Below are 22988 nucleotides of genomic sequence, written 5' to 3' on the forward strand. Positions count from 1 at the left end.
GGCATTTTTCATCCGTATGTGTCATCACACTTTGTACTTAGGCATCCCTTGAGCACTCTTGAAAGGTCACTGAGGGTGACTAACGCAGATCCCTGGGGGACATTCCAGCCTCAGATGCTGGGGACAAACCTCTGGAAGGAGTCACTGCCCTCTCCCGTGGGAACTTACAACCACACTCGGCACGGCTTGTCACCCTGTCCCCTCACCAGGGTGACCGCCGGGGAAACTGCAGCAGATCCACAGAGCCGGCATTCTAATCTGAGCAAAGGCGGCGTCAGGCTTGCCGCGAGCGTGGGCACGCTAGGTCCTTTCCCGACCTTTGACCCCTGCCCCTGTGCCCACAGGTCAGTCCTGGCCACTGAGGGAAGCTATCGACGGCTCCGGGAGCCGCCAGCCTCCTCCCGTTCTGCCCGTCGTAAAGTGCTGTAAAAAAGCCCTGCGCTTTACGGCACCGGCGGTGGGGCCCGGAAGGTCTGTCTCTGCCGGGCACATGGTTTGGGATCTGCGTTTATAGAAAGGCTACAGTGAGACTTTAAGGGGCGTTAGTGAAGCACCTACGAGTCTCGAAGCGGGTAATTGGATTCAACTTTACTTAAAAGAGTCATTCCAGTCGTTTCTAAGTGTATGCTTGATGTCAGGGTCTCGGACGTCACGTGCGGTGCGGTGCCGTGCCCCTGGAGCACCCTTGGTTTTTAATCTTCGCCTCTAGTCTTTAGGTCCCCGGTATTAGCTGACGTTTTTGTTGTCCCCTTCGCCCTGCAGTCTCCCCCGTCCCTGGAGTTCGAAATGCTTTACCTGATCGGCTTGGGCCTGGGAGATGCCAAAGACATCACAGTCAAGGGCCTGGAAGTTGTGAGACGCTGCAGCCGCGTCTATCTGGAAGCCTACACCTCAGTCCTGACTGTAGGGAAGGACGCCCTGGTACGTTATTAAAGTCTCCAGGTCTCTGGGGACGAAAACTAGCCGGCATCTGATTCTCGTACACTAGATTGCACAGAGTCTAAGCGTCTACATTTTTTTTAGACCCTTTTAAAACACACCCTGGGTCTGGAGAGAACAGAAAACGCACTCACTAGCACAGCGACTTGGGAAATGAAACGGTGGTTTGTCCTGCTTTACAATTCTAATGTTTGTGGCTTTCTCCAGGAAGTAAAAAAGGAGAGTTATTTTACACTCTTGGGGATAGTTATCAAAATCCGTTATTTCATGAGCTAGCCAAGAAATCCTTTCGGAGTTGAGGGCTAATGAGGTGCTGACGCAGCCTTAATGAGTTGGTGTCCAGTCAGCGAGCAATCTGAAAGCGTCCGCCTTTGAAGTATTTCCACTGGGAACGGCGGCGATCACCTCTCTGTCTGCAACATATCCAAAGAGATCTTACTTAAAATCTCCCAGGAAGGCTGGCATTCCCACATGTGTATAAAGAGTGAACCCAAGACTAAGTATCCAGAGGATTTATTAGTGTATTGTATACCTTGAGCAACTCTCATTAAGGATAAATATGAGCAGAAGGGACAGTGTCTGGTTAATTGTCAGACTCAAAGTGGAACAAATATTGAGATGAAAGACTGATGGGTGTGTTGTGGGAGGAGAGGAAGGGCTTTCCAAATTGTCAAGTCTTCCAAATCAAAGTGCGAGCCACAGAGTTTCTGTTCTTTCCTCTCAGATTCACAGCCCAGAGAATTCGGAAGGATGCAGCGTTACTTTGAAATCTTGAAGACTTGATTAAGGCTTGTTGTTGAGTTTGCCATGCATCATAATAAAATAGTGTCTAATGTCCAACTTGCTGGCTACACTTGCTGGTTGTGACTCTTACTTCAAGATGCCAGAACTGTGTCTCTGATCACTGACCGAAGGCCATAATGTGTTTACAGCCATCTAAGAGAGTGGGCAGGTTAATAAAATAAGGTGTTGGACAATAGCCTAGAGGAAAATTGGGACATTTTGTGCTTTGCGACATGTTCTTGGACAATTCCTGTACTTTTAGTTTCTTGTATAAGCTGAGGTCAGAAGAGTCTGCCTCCTAGGCTCTTGGAACAGTGCCTAGCATGAAAGTTTTCAGACATTTTAGTCAATACATGTCCAAGCTCCTGCCATCATTTGTCAAAGAGAAATAGCCAATTGGAAGGTGTATGTACTATTTTATTAGGGTGTTTGTCAAAATGCTTGGTAAATAAATCATAAATGCTAGTAAAGTATTATTTCTCAAGATATTTTTTATTGTCCTCCCAAAGCATATTTGTAGTCATTACAGAGTGACAATCAGGGTTTTGGTCTGACCTACTTGTAAGTTATGAGTATGTTTTAAGGTGCTAGAATACCTGTTATTGCATAGTAATGAGTGTTAATGTTTATAGGACATTTATTTTGCTCTGTTTTGTTTATTTTCTTTACAGTGCTGAGAATTGAACACTTAATGAAAGGCTTAAGTAGGAATTTATAATAGTAGTGGAAGGGAGAAAATATAATATATCTAAAAATAACTGAAGTGGTTTTATCTAAACCAGAATTCTGGAAAGCTGTAATATAAATCTGTCCCTGGAACCCACATGGTAAAAGAAGAGAGCCAGTTCCTTCCAGTTGCCCTCTGCCCTCCACATGTAGGAGATAGATAACTGTAGGAATGACACTGGTGGCATGTGGCTTCGTAGTTGTTTTGGGGAAACGTTAGTTCAGTAAAGACCATTTTTTGCCATGGTATCTAGTTATCATATGTGTTCTCTTAGAGATGTAGGTATAGTTGTCCTCTGACTGTAAGTTTTCTGGTTTCTAAAATCAGAGTAAACCGTAAAGATTAATGATTACGAAAAAGATACACAGTAAATGTAAAAATAAAGGATTCGTTTTTTAAAATCTATGTAAGCAGTGTTATTGAGAGCTGATGAAATGTCTCTCTAGGTGAGGTTGTTTTCCCATTTGAGTAACAGATTTTATATAGGTATTAGGAAATAATTACCTCATTTGGAATTGTAGCATTTTTTTTGGATGCTTGTTTGTTTGTCCGTCTACTTCCTTTGACAGATATTGGCTGCCACTGCTCCCATTGTAGCAGTCCCTATGATGTTTAATAACTCAGACTTCTTAATGTGGAGGAATAAATTTATTTTTTATTCATGTTTTTCTATTTTTGAATTGCATAGAAACTCAGTTATACGACTCATGATCTTGTATACTCTCATTAACCAGTATCACATGACCACTAGTTCACTGGCTCACTCTTCTGGATTTGCTCTCTAGAGTTGAACTTCAGGAGATAAATTGACAAAAGCAGCTTGGATGGAAATGTCCTGTCTATTTAAATTTATTTCTTTTCCTGTAATTATGTAGGTCTGTTCATTTTTTTCTTTTTTTTTTTTTTTTTTTTTTGGTAAGTGACTAAATCATAATTTTCTGTCATTTCCTATTGACGTGGCCTTTTATTTTAGCCAGCATACCACAAACGCTCCTGTAGAGATTGGATGAAACATCTGCACTACCACGTGTCATTATTGTTAATGTATTCCATATTTTCATGTTTCAGGAATAGGGCTCATGAATACATAGTCTCTGTTCATCCTTTGGTGTCCTGCCTGGTCTATTAGACACACATTTAGAGGCCTCAGATGTTAAGAGGTCTGCCTTCTCTAGGGATCTGGTGATAGCCCCAAAGACAGAGTTTAATTGCTTCATGATATGGAGTTCTGGCTCACTGATGAGGTGTACTGAATGATCTGTGTTTGGATGGTTGCCAAGGTTAGCACCTAGTTCTAGACAAAGGTTGTTCTTCGATGTCTGTGTTGAAGACTCAACCTGCTGTCTCTCATTTTGATGTCTTGATATCCTACTTAAATTTCTAGGAGGAGTTTTATGGAAGAAAGTTGATTCTTGCTGACAGAGAGGAAGTGGAACAAGAAGCAGATAATATTTTTAAGGATGCTGATGTCAGCGATGTTGCATTTCTGGTGGTGGGCGATCCATTTGGGTAAGTCAGATGGACACTGTGAGTTATTTGTTTACCAGCTCTGCTTATTCTATTTAAACCCATCCATGTTAGGGTTTGATAAGTTTACCTGAGTTCTAACTAAAATTTTGTATTTAATTTTTTTGTTTGGAAATTAATGAAGAAAATTTACTTGATAAAGATGTCATCCTAAGTATTACTGCCTTAACAAGTGTCAACACTAACATTTATTTCTTTGATGCTTTTGTTTTTGTGCAAGGTTATACAAGGTATCAAATACTATTAGCTAGTGTGTCATTATTAAATAAGGCACTATGCTATCAAAAGTCAGGTCTGCCATTTGCTTTGATAATTGCAAACATCTTTGGCTTCTTTTGTTCTGAGCCCCCCCTTTTAATAATCTAATATTTGGCAATAATACTGTCACTTACTTGCCTTGGATTTATCATTTATCAAGCCTCTGATTTCAATGTCTCATCCCCATTGGGAGCAGTGCTCTTCCTCATTACCAGGAAGATGGGTTTCTACTTGTCTAGTCAAGCATCATCAATCTCTAGTGTCAAGCCAAACACAAGAGTTCTTTGTCTACAGCTGGTGACCCAAGATTTATGTCACGGATTTGGGGAACATAAGGACAATTAAATCACTCTGGGTCCATCATCAAGGATATTTCTCAAAACAATGGAGCTACATGTATATGCGACTGTCATAAAGAAAATAATTTATGTTAGTATGCAGGGCCAGAGAGTCTGTATCATTATATTTGATTGCAAATTATATAAAGCAATCACACACTATAAAATATTTAAATTGCTTTAGCCCCTGCCTGACATTGTTTTCTGTAAAAATTAAGGTTTCCTCAAATTTCTTGATACCTTTATTTTTCTTCTTAGCAATAGGATAGTAAAATGAAATAAGGAAAATTAAAAAATCATACCAGCAAATGTCTTTTATATGGAATTTTCTCACTTGCACACACTCCTGTCTAAAACACGTGTCTTCTGTCGGGATGCCCCTCCCAGACCTACCGTGGTGGGACTGCAGTGTTTTCCATCACCTGATAGTCACCGGCAGTGTCCATTCATTATACAATAGATTTGCTGTCCACAGTGAGGCTTCTAGACTGGTACAAGTCCACAGACTTTTGCTACTTCAGATGAAATAAGTAGAGAAATTGAGACCAACCATTAGAAACTAATATAGCCATTTAAAAAGTAAATAAATAAAGTTTTCACTATACTTTGAGAAACACTACATACAATTGGTTATTTATTTATTGTCCAGTTTTTTTATATCCTGTCTTTTTTTCAAATTTTTACTTTTAATGCCATTATTTTAAGCAGGTTAATATATTCTGTCCCCTTTGCCTGGTCTTTTAACTCGTGACTCATGTTATGGCCAAGTTTATATGTAAAAAACATAATAATTTAAAGACCTCAGCTAAGAACTTTAGATGCCTATTATTAGCTAAATATTTAAAGCCTGCCAGCCTGCTCTTCACGTCAGTGTCCCGCCATTCTTGTATTAAGACCACAGACATGCCAGCCAAGCCATTCCATCACCGTTTTCCACTTTGGCACCTTAGTTCAGGCTTCCTCCTCACCTGTATCTGTCAGGCCTCCACATCTGTCACCTCACACCTCTTTCTCCTATAGTTCTTTGTCACTCCAGCCTGAATTTGTAGCTCCATTTGACGATGGGATTATTGTTGATGGCTGTATTAGTTAGCTTATGGAGCCGTGATTGCTGTATTAGTTAGCTTATGGAACTGTGATTGCTGTATTAGTTAGCTTATGGAGCCATGATTGGTGTACTAGTTAGCTTATGGAGCCGTGATTGGTGTACCTGATAGCTTAGGAGTTGTGATTGGTGTACTTGTTAGCTTAGGAGTTGTGATTGCTGTATCAGTTAGTTTATGGGGCTGTGATTCATTTCCCCAAGAGAGCAACTTACGAGAAGAAAGATTTACTGTTGTTACTGGTTTCAAGGGGTTCAAACTGGGGGTGCTTGGCCCCATGTACTACCATCGTGGCAGAGATAGCATGTGATAGAGGAGCTTTTTCATCCCATGCCAGACAGGAAGCTAAGAGAGAAAGAGACAGACACAAGAAGGGGTCAGAGACAAGATGTCCCCCAAGGACCTGCCCCCAGCGATCTGCCATCAGGTAGGTCCTACCTCCTGAAGTGTTGAGAACCTCCCAGGGAGCACCAGCTGGGGAACAAGGCACAGTAGATGAGTCTTTTCGGAGCACACTTTATAAATGACCCTCACTGTGCTAACTTTCACATAGTTCCTCACAACAGTTAAAATAACTGTGTGTCTCCGCTTTCCTGTGGCTATGTACAGTATCCTTCACGTATCTAGTTCTCTAATTTCATTCATAATACTTGCCACACAATTGCCACTAATTAAATAATAATTGAAGAACTCTGTGATAGCTTACCTCAATTCAGCAAAGACAGACAATCCTGTTTTGAATCGACAGTAACGTAGTCACCCAGATACCTTTCATCCATCTCTTGGGATAGGAACTCCTACTTAATGAGTTGACAAGATATGGACTTAAAAGGTTGATGGGAGTGACCAACGGTAATCACAGAAAAATAAAAAAATGTAGTTTTGGGGAAGTCTGTAAAGTGGGGAGAGTAGGGGAGGGAGGCTTACTTATGCAGAGGCATCTGGAAGAGCCTGGTTTTGAAGGTTGTACTGAAGCAAGTGACTGAAATGGGTTCAGGAGGCAGTTCATTCCAAGCAGAGGAGACAGAAAGACTGGTTAAGGCACCAGAGGCCATAGTGGCTGGAGCACGATGGGGAGAAGGTGTAGGAAGGTGCACAGAGGTAGACAGGAGCCGTCCATCTTTAAGGCTTTGGAGGGGTCCTATTTGAAATTAGTGGCAAATCTTTGGAGGGTTTTAAAGCAAGAAAATCACAATTCTTTCTAGTATTAAAAGCCATTTGGCTTGCTTGATGTGAGTGACTCAGGGAGACAGGTTCCTGAGGGAAGAAAGAGAAGACTGGTATAGACGTGCTTAGAAGGGAGCTACTGAGTGGGTGTGGTAGACACGGAAGGAAGGAGTGCACTCTGACTTGAGCAGGAGACCGGGTTGTTCTGGTCTGAAGTCATAGGTGTGTGGGTGGTATTTAAAGCCAGAGGAGTGGGTAGGGTCACCATGGAAGAGAGACAAAGAGAAGACAGCCTAGGAACTGATAAAGCTCTGGGAAAGGTGAGGATTCCATGTTGCCAGAGGAGAGGGGTAAACAGGAGGATGTCATTACTGAAGCTGCAAGCCTTTGAGGTATGCGAGCAGAAGAATGTGTGTGTAGGTGTGGTGTTCATGAGTGCTGAGCTGCATCTGGATAGGGCTCTGAAGAAGAGACTGTAGGCAGGTGGTGGGGAGGAGGTGGGGAGCTCCGTGGAAAGAAAGCAGATGCACAGAGGAAGTGGCTTCATGTAGTCACTGCTGAAATCCAGTGATTTTGTGCCTTTATTCTTTAGTCTCTGCTTTTGCCCCGGCTACTTTTGTGGCGCTGTCCTAGCACTAAGTCGTGCAGCAGTGAATTTCTCGTATGTTGTTGCGGTATTACTGTGTATTCGCTCAGTTACCTGGGCTTTGCTTGTGCTATTTTGGTTGGACTGAGACAGTCTCCTGTAATGTAGGCTAGCATTGAAATCTCAGTGTCCTAAACTAGTCTTGAACTCCTAGCCCTTCTGCCTTCACCTTCCAGGTGATACCCAGTTACTAATTGTAGATTTTTTGGGGACTATTTTTCTGTTTTTTCTTTGAAAACCTAATGATAATTAATTTGCACTCTCAGTGCCCGATTATCTCCAACCATGTGTTAGATTCAAGTTCAAGTACTGCAGCTGCTTGATTGCTGCTAGGTACAGACATTTTCTAGCATATAAAGCACCTTTCAAATGAATGTTAAACTTACAGTGTTTCTAGTAGCTCTTGAGGTTATAATTTTCACTGTGCACCTTGAAACAGTGATTTTCCAGACTGCCCTGCTCCTCTCCCTGTCATGGCCGCACTGTTACAGCTGCAATCATGTATGTGAATGAACCCATCAGTTAAGCCATTTTGCATCTTTTCTTTTGAAATTGCTTTTAAAAGAACTCCAAATAACAAGTGTGCTGTTAAGGTAAAATAACCTCACTATTTCTGGTTAGATAATTCAGTTCCTACATTTGGAAATAGTAAACTTACGTGTGTTTGCTTGGTCTGATTATTTCAAATGAGTTTGTGATGATGATACATTTTTAAACCAGTTTTTCTTTTCATCTATTTAAGTAGCTCACCCATAAAGCTATTTAAATTAAAAATAACACCCTCATCAAATATCTAATTTAACTTTTCCTTGAACTAAAATATTAGGTAGAAAGATTCTGTTCAAGATAGTGTTAAAAACATTCTTTACATCTTGTATTTTTATATTTTCTTTAAACACTTACTCTAAATCAAATTGCTGATAATTTTTCATACGGGTTTTATTTTATGTGTGTGATTAAAACCAGGCTTCCCTGGTGGGCATGTTTTAATCTGTAGCTGGCTGCCTCATGGGGTGTAAGCCCTTGATCTTCCTACTTGGTATGCATTGACCAGTTGACAGATTCTGCTTATTTGTAAGTAGTTTCTCAAACATGCTAATGTTGCTTTCCCCAGTAGGGCTTAGCGTTTTTATCAAGATGAAAAGACCCTTTAGTAATGCCATTCTAAATTGATGTGAGATTACATGTCATAGTATTCAATTTATATTTACATATATTCTCTTCTCCCCCGGCCTACCTAGTTATAATCACACTTTTCACAAAAGGGAAGTTAACAGTCAGAATGTGCACAGGGACACACACACACCACTAAGTCTATGCAATAAGTAACCAGACTGAACACAGCTATAAATAGGAAGACTGCACACAGTTGTACACTCCAAATGGAATTCTGCAGGCAGAATATTAATAGATTTAAGGACCAAGAGGCTGTGTCCTATGTTTCACCTTCAGTTTTAAGATATAAAAACAAATCCAAATAGGGCAGCAGTAAAGAGTTTGGTTTAGTTGTACCACAGAACTGTAAAGGGAAAAACTCATTATTTAAAGTGTCCCACCTACATGTAAAAACTAAAGCATTAATATCTAAAAAATGGATAGTAGGCTAATTGTCACCAGAGCCTGGGAAGGGTGCTGGGGAAGGAGCTAGAGTAAAGATGGTCCCTGGGTACAGGAGAAAGCTGAGCTAGGAGGAGAAACTGTGGTTGGTGACAATTGAGTGTTTTGAAATAAATAGGGAATAGAGAAGACTCTTGAATATTCGGAACACGGGAAATGATAAAAGTCTGAGGTGATAAGTCATTTTGATCATTACAACTTATCTAAAGACGTCCTGAGAAAAGAATCAGATTGCTGAGTTTGTGTTCTCCAGACATCTTTAGCGGATATCAGGACAGTGCGCTCCTTTCTCCAGTCAGTGTCAGTCTATGGCTGGAGTGACATCTTGTGAGGGATGCGGGTAGACGCACACTGCATCCCTAAGAAGCCCAAATAAAAGACCTCTGCAGGTGCCTAGTGGAATCTGAGGAAGAACAGTTGACTCTTTGACTTGAATTCATGAGCTAGGATAGAAGATTAATGCCATTCACTTAACTGAACCTGTTTTCTCCCTGCAGGGCTACAACACACAGTGATCTTATTCTGAGAGCCACAAAGTTGGGAATCCCTTACCAAGTTATCCACAATGCCTCCATAATGAATGCTGTAGGCTGCTGTGGTTTACAGGTAATGCTGCAAGGGGAGTGTTCTGTTTTCCTGCAAGTGCCAGGCTGATTTCACTCTTATTTCATACAGGAGCTATAAAGCTTAATTTTTGAGATATACTCTTAAAATATTTGCTAAGGTTTTTGTTATTTTCCTTCCTTTAACCCTTTCTTTCAACAGGCCATGTAAATTTGGTTCCAGAATAATTTTAACTTTATATCTATCTTGTCCATACATTAAAAAAAGGAAAGAATGAGCAAACTACATTAAGCATTCCTCAGCAATCTTTATATTCCTCCAGTGACTTCATCAGTGCGGCTGAGCCTGAGCTTCCCACACAGTATCCCTTTCTCTTTCCCTGAAAGCGTGTTTCTTAAATGAATACAGAGCTCAGAGCCAGTGAGGAAGGCTTGAAGGCCATGTTACAAGTGCTGGGGTGTAAAGTTAGCTACTTTTAACTCCAGCGAGTGTCGCTCAGAGAGCTTGAAAGAGTGCTTTATTGATGTTTCTGAGATTTTCTCTTAAGCTATTGGTACCCCTGTCCAAATGTGATATATGTTCTGCTGTTGACACATGTGTGGTTCATGGCAGCTGTGATCCCTGCGTGGACAGCAGTGCTTTTTAAGAAACTGCTTAAAGACGTAGTCTGTGTCTCTCTGTATTTTAATAGGAAAAATTCATGTACTTTAGAATCCATGAAATTAGACCTTCCCTGGTCTATCTTGCTGAAATTCATCACTTATGGATAGATAGTTTTAAAAAGACACATTTGGTACCATAAGCTAGCTTAATAAATAAAAGAGCTTGCCTCCAAGCTTCACAACCTAAGTTTGAACTTTGGGACCCACATTTTGAGAAGAGAGCTGACTCCTGCAAGTTGCTCTTTGACTTTGACATGCGTGCTATGGCATGCCCCCCTCAACTATATAAATAAACATTTAAAAAATAAGATACGTTAAAATCAGCTCTTTGTTACTTAGGAAGAATAGCTTGGTTTCATTGACTGGCCATCCAGTATAAATTCTAATTTCCTCATGAAGAATCAGACAGAAGTGTACACAGTCACTTTGCATACTTGCCGCTTGCTCTTAGTTATCATATTTGCATTGGCTTAGGAGTTTGCGTCCCTCTTGTCTAGGATGTATACTTTAAAACAACTCTTGCCAATTTGTCTTTATAGTAGAAAGCACTTCTCTATTGGAGCAGGATGAGAGCTGTTCACATGACTCTAAAATGTTAATGCCTCAATAAATATGACAGGTAGAGAAACGACTCCTCAAAATGTTCCTGCATTGGTAACAGAGATGGAATAAGGAACAGACCAAAACCCAAAAACTTCCTTTTGGGCAGTGATACCTTGAAAGATTTAATAGCTACTAAAGAAAAAGAGAGAGAGGGGGGGAGAAAGGAAGAGAGAGAGAAAATGTGATAAGAAAGATGTATGAACACTAAACTATGGATGTATATACATATTTGTTGGTTTTAATTTACATCTTGTGAAGGATGTAATTTACGTCTTGTGAAGCCCTTTTTCATGTTTTCCCAGAAGTGTTGTTTTTGTTTTATTTTCTTAAGCATTAAAAGACAAATACCTTCCAAATGTATCTCTTGTATAAACTAAGAGCTAAATTTGCTGCCTTCTCATTTTGATCTTCTGAATTGTTTCAAGAGGTGATTTTCCCTATCTAAAGTGGAAGAGGTTCATTTGGGAAGGAATTTGCTGTGAGAATTGACAGGTTCTATATATGCCCCTGAAATTGTACTTGTGCCTAATATATTGTTTTAAAAAATATTTAGCTTTCATGAACTTTTGTTGGACAGCTGTTACCATGTCCCCATCTTCACTGTCTAATCTATGTATGAGATGACATTGTCTGTGCACCGCAGAATGTGTCTTGCTCTTCTCTCTACTCCACAGTGGCTTCTGTGGAGATAGACCTCTGTGCCACCCAAAATATTCCCAGTCCAGGGAAAAGAGGAATTGATATTTTTTTTAACAGTTCTCGAGCCTAAAACACACTTAAGAAATGACAATTGTCTTTTTCATGAGCACTAATTCTAAGGCCCCTGAAGATGCTATATCTGCAGTTGCTCAAGTTGCCTCTATAAAATGGCCTAATACTTGTATACAACCTGCACAGAGACTCTCATACTTTAATCCATCTCTAGAGTGCTTAGAATATTGAATGCAGTGCAGGTGCTGTGTAAATAGTTGGGTTGTATTGTTTAGGGGTGGACAAGAAAAAGCAGTACATTTTAATTACAGAAACAATCCCCCAAACCCCCAAATATTTTTGCTCAATGGTTAGAGAAATTCATTGAATTAGAAGCATAGAAATGGGGGGGGGGTCAATTATGTATACGTGGCACACTTAGTAAATAAATGCCTACATACATGTATAATGCAGATCTCCACTTGAATTCGATTCCTTTTTGGACTTTTTCTTTACTATTTGGACTACATTTGTGGAAGATACTATAGCCTGAACAAGTAACTGTCAGAGACAGTATTCATCAGACCTTCCTCTGGGGCTTGTGACTGCTGAGCCTTACCAGCAAGCTTTCTGAGAATAGTACATCTGATATGGGGTCTGAGAATTTACATTTACTTAATGGTTTGTTTGTTTGTTTGTTTGTCTATCTAGTTATTATTTTTTAAGTTAAAATATAATTATACCATCTCCTCCTTTCCTCTTTCCAAGCCCATATCCTCCCCTCATTGTGTATGTTCATGTGGGTTCCACATAAGCCAGAAGATGTTAGAGCCCCCAGAGCTGTAGTTACTTGTGAACTCTCCAGTCAGATGCTGGGAACTGAACTCAAGTCCTCTGGAAAAGTAGTATACCTTCTTAACTATGGAGTCATCTTTCGAGCTCCAGGAGAATTTACATTTTAACAGGCAGTCAAATGCTGCTGCAGCTGTAGGAATGATGTCATGCCTTCAGAACCATCAACACAAGCAAGTAAAAGTCTTAGAAAATGAGCGTACTTCATTATCTTCCTTTGGCTTATCAGGACTGAAAGAGCAGGTGTTGATTACCAGAAATACTCCTGCCAGATGGAGACTGTTAGCAGGTTCCTCCTCATGTTCTCTACTTCAATTTTAAAGGGAAGTAGGCTTCACTTTTGGACGGTGTCCTGTCCTTTTGGAGTGCTTTGTCACGATTTTAGAAACAGGCATCAAGATGTTGAAGTGAGGGCCTGTTTTGAGTGACCTGGGCAAAACATATCTCCGTCATCTCTGCATCAAAGCATAGCAGCTACCAATTCCTAACCCAGGAGTGGACACAGTGTTTTGCACTCAGCTTGTCACCCCTCTGAAGCCTGTCTGTTCTGTTGTTCCCTAAAGAGCTTGCAAGGATAGTTCAGAACTAAGCACTGGTTATTCTCTTTAACTTGGTAGTTTATTGAGAGACAGCAGGTTCCTGTTGATCATAATTATTGATGGCAAGTAGCTGCAGAACTTCTTAACACATCTACATATGTGACCATATATATATACATATATGTATATATATATATGTATATGTAACTTAGTAATAAACATTCTGATAGAGGTGGGTCATATGATTCTGTACCATAAGTCTCAACCTTAGTGGAAATTTCCAGCTGAAGCATATAAGTCTACTTGAGGGTTGCAAATTAGGCTTCCTTAAGACAAACATGCTTCATTCATTCAATAAATACTGTATATCTACTTAATGCTTGCTTGGTAAGTGCCTTTGGATGCAGCCATAGCTTGTCTTCAAGGAACTCATGGATAATTATGTAATTTTCTCATTCTATGAAATACTTCCACTTCTCTGGCTGTTGCTTAAGTGACCCTGAGTATTGCTATGTGTTTTTTTGTTTATATAGTATGTCTAGTTTAGAAAAATGTATATTACTTTCAGAAATGTGCAGCACTAATTCTAGTTGGTCTTAATAATAAAAATTCAGAGTCAAATATTAGGGGGTGAAAGCTGAGAGATCAGAGAAGCAGAGTGGCCATCCACTACAGAGTTCTCACCTCTACCAATGTTCAGACCGAAAGGGTGATCCTGTCCTCAGACTGACTGCCTAGACTGCACTTCTACTCAGGCTGCACCGAGCTCCTGTCTCCTCCCTAGTTCTGGGATTAAAGGTGTGGGATCCCAAGTGCTGGGAATCACCTTTGTGTGAGCTCTGTTTCTCTTTTAGACAGATTTGATCTTGTATAACCCAGGGTGGCCTTGAACTAACAGAGATCCCTCTGCCCCTTGTCTCCAGGTGTCCTGGGATTAAAGCGCCACCACTTCCTGGCTCCTAGTGGCTTAACTCTGTACTCTGATCTTCAGACAAGCTTTCTCTGTTAAAACACAAACAAAACATCACTGCACAGCTGGCTTCCTTTTTTCATTTCAAGTCCTGTGACAGTCCCACTGTTGAGGGTGTAGTAGTGTTCCTACTGTTAGCCTCGAACGTTAGGAACATTAGGTGCTTCCGTTGTGCTCTAGGATTTACGGTAGTAATTGAGGAAAGTACAGCACAGCCAAGGGCCGCTGAGCTGGGTAATGAGGATAGCAGAGCTCTGCATGGCTATCACCACAGGACCTACCTAATCTCTGGCTCCTCATTAGTGTGTTTATTAAACATTTCCCTTTCCTTCCCGTTAACTCTGTCTTTAATTTTTATTTATTTTAATTTGTCTCTAATTTTTATTTGTCTTTAATGTTTATTTTGATTTTCTTTCAATGTCTTAACTTTTTAAAAAATAGGCGTGTGTTGGGGTGCATGTGTGTGCCACAGTAAGAGCACATAGGTCATGGGACAACTTGGACAGCAGCTTCTGTCCTTTCAGCACGTGTGTCAAGTCAGCTGTCTCGCTGGCCATTGTTGTGATTTTCTGAGTGGTCTGGTTACAGAGCCCAGGCTGACTTTGAACTCGCCATCTCTCTGCTTGAGTCTCCCAAACTGGCATTACAGGTGTGCCACCACATCTGTTCTACCCATTATTGTGAGCACAGGTGCATCGTTCTTCCCATGCAGTAGATTGTGGGTTTCACTGTGCTGTTCTTCTACTCCCACAACTCGGAGAAACCTCTCCTATGCCCAATGTTTGTGTTCAGGTTTTACTATTAGTGCTTTGCTTTATACCTTCTGTTGTGTTTATCACAGCTTTGTAAAAATCTATTCGTGACAGGTATTTCCTGAGTTAAATTGCTTGCTTATCTTCTGCCTCCTAAATCAGATTTTGTCTTTGGAGTAATATGCTTCAAAATATAATTCTTTTTTATTTAGTTCACAAATGGATTCCCAATCATATATGAGAGCATAGGTGGTTTTTTTATTTGTTTGGTTTGTTTGATTTTGGATTTTCAAGACAGGGTTTCATTGTGTAACAACAGCCTTGGTTGTCCTAGAACTCACTTTGTAGACCAGTCTGACCTCAAACTCAGAGATCCACCTGCCTCTGCCTCTCGAGTCCTGGGCTTAAAGGCGTGTGCCATTACCACCCCTCTTTCTGGTAACTGTCTTATACCATCCTGGTTCATCCCTCTCTTCCCGTGCTCACCTCTGCACCTTCATCCTCTCGATCTCTTTAAGTTCCAACTCGTAGTCTGCCTTTCGGAAGACACTTTCAGGTGCTTTTTCTCTGAGTGTGGAATAGAAAAGATGGGGTCCAGATGTCATATTGGCAAGGGCTGTTAACTGCCTACTATGTGTCTTTCTTGTGTGTCTTCTCTGCCTTAGTAGTTAGTACCTTACACAATGACTGGGTGAATGACTTTGAGTTGAGGGTTTTTCTTTTCCTTTTTTTTTCTTTAACCATACATGATCCACTACCAAGTCAGATGGGCTGCTTTCTCTCTCAATTATTTCAGATGAAAGCAGAACAGATCTGTATTTTCCCTAGGATTTCCGAGAAAATATCTGATGTTGTAGTTTTTCAAATTAGCTTTGAAGTAGTAACATTGTCAGATTTGAACCTCTCATGTTCTCAGAAGTGTGGTCATAGCACACAGAGCTGTAAGACAGCACAGTGTCCAGGCTTCTGCAGCTCGGTTCCTGTCGTTGAGATTCACTCCAGCTCTCTTACAGTTTACTGATAATGGCAAGTCCTTTGTTTTGAAATGCAGAGTGCTGGTCCTTGTGTTCTTTAGGCCCTGACATCTCAGTGTTGAGAATGTTTATGTACTGTTGTAGCGCTCATTGAAGAAGTTTGCACCCTTACCACAGGAGTGGCTGCAGTTATAAACCAGGGTCCTAGGAGGCCGTGCCTATGAGGTTTCTCCAGTCTCCCCATTGGGTGGTACTTCAGTCTTTCACAGAGAGCACTCTCTTACGTTAGATGTGACTAGCATCGCAAGTCCCTTTTCAAGAATTCATCATTCTGTCTTTGAATGAAGAATTTCTTGCTTCCATGATTTTGTTCCCATATTTCTTAAAATATCAGAGCCTCTTAAATATTTATACATAAATGGAAATACAGTTTTCCATGAAGGTTTTAATGAAATAATACATGTTTCAAGTTTGATGAGAGGTGACAAACTCCATTTAAAATGTATAATTGAACTTGTCCATTGTAAATGTAACTTACTAAGAGTAGTTTTACATATTTGGTACTTTTTGTACTTAGCCAGTAAAAAAAGCAGCTGGATCCTGTCAGGACATAGCAGTTTAGAAAATGTTTATATAATCATCATGTACACCAATGAGTCATATACGGAGTTCTGACAGTGTATGAGGCACGACTAGGCACTCAGTGGGCCCTTGGCTATTCAGTCCTTAGAACTGTGCTCATTACACTTACCATGCTGGATGTTCTTGTCTAAGCCAGAGATTATTTGCCTTGTCGATGACAGGCAGCTAACCAGAACCACTGCTGTGTATCCAGAGCCTTTGTCAGCTCTGTCAGCGCTCAGCTTTTTCATGATGGCCAGACATTTATTTGTTTATCACTTTTAAAGTGTGCCCAGAATATCGCCTGGCGTAGAGTAGGTGATCTGTATTCACTATTTGTTGGGTAAATTTGCTTCTCATAGGACAGCAGCTATAATAACTCCTCTGAAGAGTTAGGACCTCTCCCGTGAAGTTGATCTTGGGAACTGTAGTCTAAGAATCCTATCTTAGAACTCAAAATGTATTTTTCAGAGAGAAATCTTATTATACAGGGCACAAGATGCATGACTGACTATTTGGAGCAACAGGGTCTTTGTACACGGTCTTGTGAACATGGCTGCTACAGAGTAGGGTGGCTTCTCTCCCAGGATGCTTTGTTCGGATAACTCTCAAATGGGCTTTGAGAATAAAGCTCCTTGATAGGTAAATCAGCATCTGTAGCATATTAGGGACATGATGAGCAATCCTTCTAGGACTGAGAGGTGCTATGATGATTAAGGGTTTTAAAAGACTTCGGTATGCAGAGGCTGAGAAGTATTAGCCACTCTAGAGAAGGGAGGAATGCCCTGAGAACCCCACCTTTTCTTGCTTCCTTCTTGTCTGCTTCCTGGCACCTCTTGCCACAGCTTCTGTAACGGAAGTAAGAAGGAAGCTTCACTGCAGGAAACAGCATCTCCAGTGCCCACTTGAGACCTGCCTCTTCATTTTTCACAGAAGAGCACAAGGCTTGGGAAAATAACATGACTTTCTAATCTGTGACAAGTTACTAGATGTGGCTTTTCAGTGTCTGTACATTCCAGGTTTCTTGCAAGTTGTACCAAACTGTTTAAATTGAGTTAGATCATTCTATGACTTTAGCACTGTGTGCATTTCGATGGTATTGGTACTTTTCCTGCACAGCCAGCAGGTTACAGAGGCAGCCTCCAGTTCTCACCTGTTCTTCACACAAGCTCTAGGACCAGGCTGCAGTGGACAGGTATAGCTAGTCCAGTTTGAAAACTCTTAGCTGTAGTGATAGGGAACTGAGGTGGACCACCTGGGGGAGACGGAGATTTGGGGGAGCTTCTGATTGCTGAACTTGGACATGAAGGACAGAGATGCGCTTGTTAAACTGGGAGGGTGTACGCTGTGATCAGGAGCACGTGTGAGTATGCAGTTGTGGATTCTGTTGAGCTAAGACAGTAGATAAGAACATTCATTCCCTCAGACCTAAGTTGTGTATTTACTTATTTTTAGCTGTGTGACCTTAGGCAAGTCAGCTGATCTTTCTAAGGCTTGGTAGTCTCATCAGTGAAGCAGAATACTAAACTTTTGACACCTCTTGTGAGTGCTGAGAGCTATTTTTCTATGTTTTTTTTTCTTAAAATTGATTTTTTTTTTAAGTTTCTAATTACATATATGGGAGTGGTAATGTTCACATGAGTCAGGTGCCAATGGAGGCCAGAGGGGTCAGATCTCCCTGGAGCTGGAGTAGAGGTGATGATGAGCTGCACAGCCTTGGGTCCTTACAAGTGTGGTACTAGACTTAACTACTGAGCCCTCCCTCTCTCAGCCTGGGCCTTCTCTTCAGTCCTGTTTCAGGGGTCTTATCCTAGGAAATAATTATAATTGTTTTATCATTAAGTAACATTTTGTTTTTCTAGTTGTACAAGTTTGGAGAAACAGTTTCTATTGTTTTTTGGACGGACACTTGGAGACCAGAAAGCTTCTTTGACAAAGTGAAGAAGAATAGAGAAAATGGCATGCACACACTGTGTTTACTTGGTAAGCATCAGGAAGCTCCCTTTTTCTCATGCGGTGAAGTTGTCAGACCTCTCTTGTTTTCATTTTGTGATAGAATTAAAATGGTTCTGCGAATAACTAGGTAGAGAAAAAACAAAGCAAAGCAAAATGACATAGGCTAGCCACTGTATGCACACAGCTCTTTCCCATACACTCAGCACCAAATACCACACAAATCCTGTGCTCATGCCGAGACTTGCTGTTCCCTCTTAGAACCTCTAGATCCTTCCCAAGACTCTGTATTTATAAATTTGTCCATCATCGCTGCAGTTCAGCAGACGTGGTGAGCATTTACTATTGTCACCAACCATTCTACATCTTCTAGGATATTCTCTGTCCAAATCACAAATGATGTTTCTCTTATTTTGTTAAAATCTCTTTTGCAGTTGATCTTGAATATTGAGTAGTTTCTGTTAATTGTTAACAGAATAAAATGCAAATGACCTATTATTTCCAGCCCCTTCTTTGTACTATCTAGGCCAAATTTTATTTCCCGATTAACAAAGAAACAAGGGCTAGGATTGCTTTGTGCAGCAAGATACTAGCACTGAGTTTCAGATGGACATGGGCTCTGTCTAGACCCCCGAGATTTAACAAGTCACATGTCTAAGAGCCTCTTTTATCTTACATATTATTGACAGGAATACTGGGATCAAATTTTCACTTTTCCCTTGATGACCAGAACACGAGTGACATCTTAAATTAACCTTGAAATGACACTTGGAATTGGAACCAGAAAACAAGATCTCAGCGTCTCTGCTTACCAGATAGAAACTATTGAGAAATAACTCTTAGCCTGTGTCTTCATAGCAAATAAGAATACGGCCCTGCCTCGTGGGGCTGTTGAGAGTAGGAGTGCTCTCAAGCTAGTTGTAGTGATTTAGTTTAGATATTGTGTATGTGTATATATGCATATACATGCTATAGTATGTATATATGTGATATAGTGATATAGTAAGAAGTTAGTATACAACATTAGTTACATAGATATTTTCAAGTACAAAGCATTAGAGTAGAAAACAAAGGCTGTATGAAATAATTGGAACTTACTGCTTAAACACAGTTTCAGATGGGTCAGAGTAAGTTATAGGAGGCCATGTCTACATAGTCAGCAGACGTCTGTGCTTTACATGGTTTACAGTAGACATTTTGCAAGTTCAAGGTGAATGATTTAAGGGGAATGTTACCATAAGTATTCAAGATATTGTTTAAAGTAAAATATGACTTTTATTACTGATTGTATTGTAGGCCATAGTTTCAATAACATTCATTTTTGTATGTGCCAGACAGGTAGAACTAATTAAATAATGATCATTATTTCAGATTGGAGAAATACTTAAATATTTTAAGTGCCACACAGACATTGAAAACCAGTTGTAAGATTAATCATAGTTGTAATTTCTAAGTACACATTGTAGAATTGGTCAATAGGAGAAGCTTTCCTATCACTTCACAAAGCTGTAGAAGTCTGTCAGAGGCTCTTCAGTTGTGCCATATTTATTTTATAAAAACAAACTTTGGCTGAACCATTCATTTTGCCTGTAAAACAGGAAGCAGCTGTGGCTCATGTGTGAAGTCCTGTAAGGACACAGAGCCAGTCTGCTTTTCAGTTTCTCAAGCACTACGGTGGTCAGCTAAGCACAGTGGCAGTGAGTGCAGGGACCCAGTCTTTGCCATGCTGCACTGCCAGGCTTCACGAGCGTGCGCAGAGAGTGTATGCCTCTCCCTGCCGTGCCCGGAGCTCTGACGCCCTGTTACTACAGTATTCATTCATTATTACTGATGTCTTACCACTGTAAGAAAGAAAACACTTCTTTTCAAAATATGGTAAGAATCTTTGTCCGGTGGTAGCATTGCACGTGCCTTTAATCCCAGCACTTACTTGGGAGGCAGAGGCAGGTGGATCTCTGAGTTCAAGGCCAGCCTGGTCTACAAGGCGAGTTCCAGGACAGCAAGTACTACACGTACAGAAACTCTGTTTCAAAAAACAACATCAACAACAAAAACTAAACAGTGAGAATTCTTTTTTTTTTTTAGCTTAAGTTTTATCCTTTGAGGCTTTTATAGGATGATGCCTGAAGGGTAGGAATGCAAGCAGACATTTCAGATGAGTCTATGCAAGTACCAGGTAGAAGAGTTAAAAGATTCTGATCAGTTAAGTAGTACACGTGCCAACATCATCTAATACTTTCCCTTATCACCTTTTCCAAAAGGAAACTAGATCCCTGCAGAGGAGGGTCAGGGCCAAACTCCAGTTTGCTTTCCACAGCCGCAGGCTTCCGTTCCTCTAACCCCCGTAGGAAAATAGTCACACGCAAGTGTGAGCAGAGACACCACAACTCAGATCAGCATTTGGGGGCGTCTGAGAAGATTCCCAGAAATGTACATGATTCCTAGTGGAAGCTGGAGGACTAGGGGCAAATAACTAAGTTGAAACAGCCGTCCTCTACTCTCTACAGATATCAAAGTGAAGGAGCAGTCTCTGGAGAATCTCATCAGGTGCGTCCGTGTTTCGGTTCTGTGACCGGGACCATAGGTGCTCCAGTGATGCAGTAAATATTTGACTCCTGCAGAAGATAGAGCAGGGTGCTCAGGCGAAGGTAGCAGCAGAATTCAGAGATCCAACCCTGAGAGCAGCGGCGGGCATTAAAGGTCACCCTGAAATATGGGTGGAGTGAATGAATGGGTCGGGAGTCTAGAGCCTTGGGCGGACCTCTGACATCAGCCTCTGGCTGTTGCTGCTACAGAGTCACTTCCCCTGTGTGTGTGGGGGGGATCACCTCTCCCATGCGTTAGGATAGGGGTGGGGGCAGGGGGTGTCTGTCTCCTGTGTGTGACGATAGGGATAGAGGGTGGGGCTGCTTCTCCCACGTGTGACATTGGGTGGGGGGCAGGAGGTATGGCTTCTTCCATGTGTGAGTGTGGGGTCCTCTCTTAGTGAGGCAGTGTTCCATACAACAGTTCCTACCACGCGTGGTAATGAGCACTCGAAATGTGGCTGAAGAACTGAAGTTTCCTTTAACTTTAAACTAACAATTTAAAATCTAAGTTGTTTGAGACAACTTAATATGTAAATCTGTTTTTTAAATATATTTTTATTTGTTGGAAATTTCATACATGTTTACAATGTATTTTAGTTATGTCCTCCCTCCAGCTTATCCTTATAAATCTATTTTTATGATCATACATTTTATATACATATTAAATATTTCTAATTAAGGCTTAACAAATGTGCTGAAAATGCTTATCAGATTTCAAAGACTTGGTATAAAAACAATGTTTAAACATTTTTTTTTTTTTTTCGAGACAGGGTTTCTCTGTGGCTTTGGAGCCTGTCCTGGAACTAGCTCTGTAGACCAGGCTGGTCTCGAACTCACAGAGATCCACCTGCCTCTGCCTCCCGAGTGCTGGGAAAACATTTTCAAATATAATATGGGGATATTGGGTTAAATATATTTACATGCTATTGAAACTAATTTTGTCTCTGTAATTTGTTATTGTAATGTCTGCACTGCTTGAGACTGCACTGTTTGTGCTTCTGCTGGACAGCATTGGCTTGGAGAAACTGTAGATGAGTAAGTGATCGGTGCAGACTGAAAGTTTCAGAAGCTTGTCTTTTTGTTACAATCATTTGGTAAACTCGCCAGGTTTTCGAGGCATATAGAAATAATCTTGTTACTGTCAAAGATTTTCAGACCTTGACAGGAAGAAGTAGAAAAGATACAGAAACGTATTAATAAAAAATGGCTAGTGTGCATTAGGCCCTAGGTTCAGTCTCCAGCACCGTGAAAATAAAAGCGAGTGTGGACCACAGTGACACAGTTTGAATTACATCTGCTAAGGCATCCTTTGATTTAGACGTGTGTCTTTTCAGAATGTCAGTCTTGCTGCCATTTCAGTGTCCTTGAGGACAGTAGAAAGAAAGCTTAAGAAACTCAGTCACTGCACCCACGTTTATAAACCCTGGTTTATCCAGAAGTGGGTACCGTGTGAAGACGTGAGAGTGTGGGCTATGGCGCGCGAGTGTGTCGGGAGGAACTGTGTTGAATGCCATAAGTGGATTTCACGGGAAAGAATGATGTCTAGTTTTATGCTTACAGGGGAAGAAAGATCTATGAACCTCCTCGATACATGAGTGTGAACCAGGCAGCCCAGCAGCTTCTAGAAATTGTTCACAATCAGAGAGCATGCGGGGAAGAACCAGGTACTTCGGAGCCTCTTCGGTTGTTTCTCTACAGATAGATGTGTCACTGCACATCTGACACACACCCACACCACACAGCACGGTCGGTGTTTTTGCCGTGTTATGTCGGTCTCATATTTTTTTTTTCTAATTTTAAACCCCACAGGATTCAAGGTATACTAAAAGAAAAATAATTGAGTTCTTTACAGTAAAATTGTCATAACTTAAATTTTTAAAAATGAAGACTTTTAGCTAGGTGGTGGTGGCACATGGCTTTAGGCATACCTCTGTGAGTTCAAGGCTAGCCTGGTCTACAGTGCTAGCTCCAGAACAGCCAGGGCTACACAGAGAAACCCTGTCTTAAACAAACAAACAAAACAAAAAAGACTATATAAGATATGTTCTTTTGAGTGGTGTATACTGTTAATCCCATACCTTGGGTCTCTGAGTTCAAACACAGCCTGGTCTTCGA

The 22988-nt window shown here is 40.9% G+C and overlaps 1 protein-coding gene across 1 annotated transcript in view; it reads left to right on the forward strand.

The window, feature by feature from the left end:
* The first annotated feature begins 443 nt into the window (after positions 1 to 443).
* The window catches only part of Dph5 (diphthamide biosynthesis 5), a 25988-nt gene continuing 3443 nt past the window's right edge, over positions 444 to 22988 (forward strand). Inside the window, exons 1-7 of the mRNA XM_005357173.2 lie at positions 444 to 572; positions 763 to 921; positions 3834 to 3958; positions 9603 to 9711; positions 18195 to 18315; positions 20793 to 20832; positions 22434 to 22537. Of these exons, the coding sequence (XP_005357230.1) occupies positions 787 to 921; positions 3834 to 3958; positions 9603 to 9711; positions 18195 to 18315; positions 20793 to 20832; positions 22434 to 22537 (634 nt within the window). The 5' untranslated portion in view covers positions 444 to 572; positions 763 to 786. The remainder of the gene's footprint in view (positions 573 to 762; positions 922 to 3833; positions 3959 to 9602; positions 9712 to 18194; positions 18316 to 20792; positions 20833 to 22433; positions 22538 to 22988) is intronic.

Source organism: Microtus ochrogaster, chromosome 21 (assembly GCF_000317375.1).
Source record: "Microtus ochrogaster isolate Prairie Vole_2 chromosome 21, MicOch1.0, whole genome shotgun sequence".
NCBI classification, from domain to species: domain Eukaryota; kingdom Metazoa; phylum Chordata; class Mammalia; order Rodentia; family Cricetidae; genus Microtus; species Microtus ochrogaster.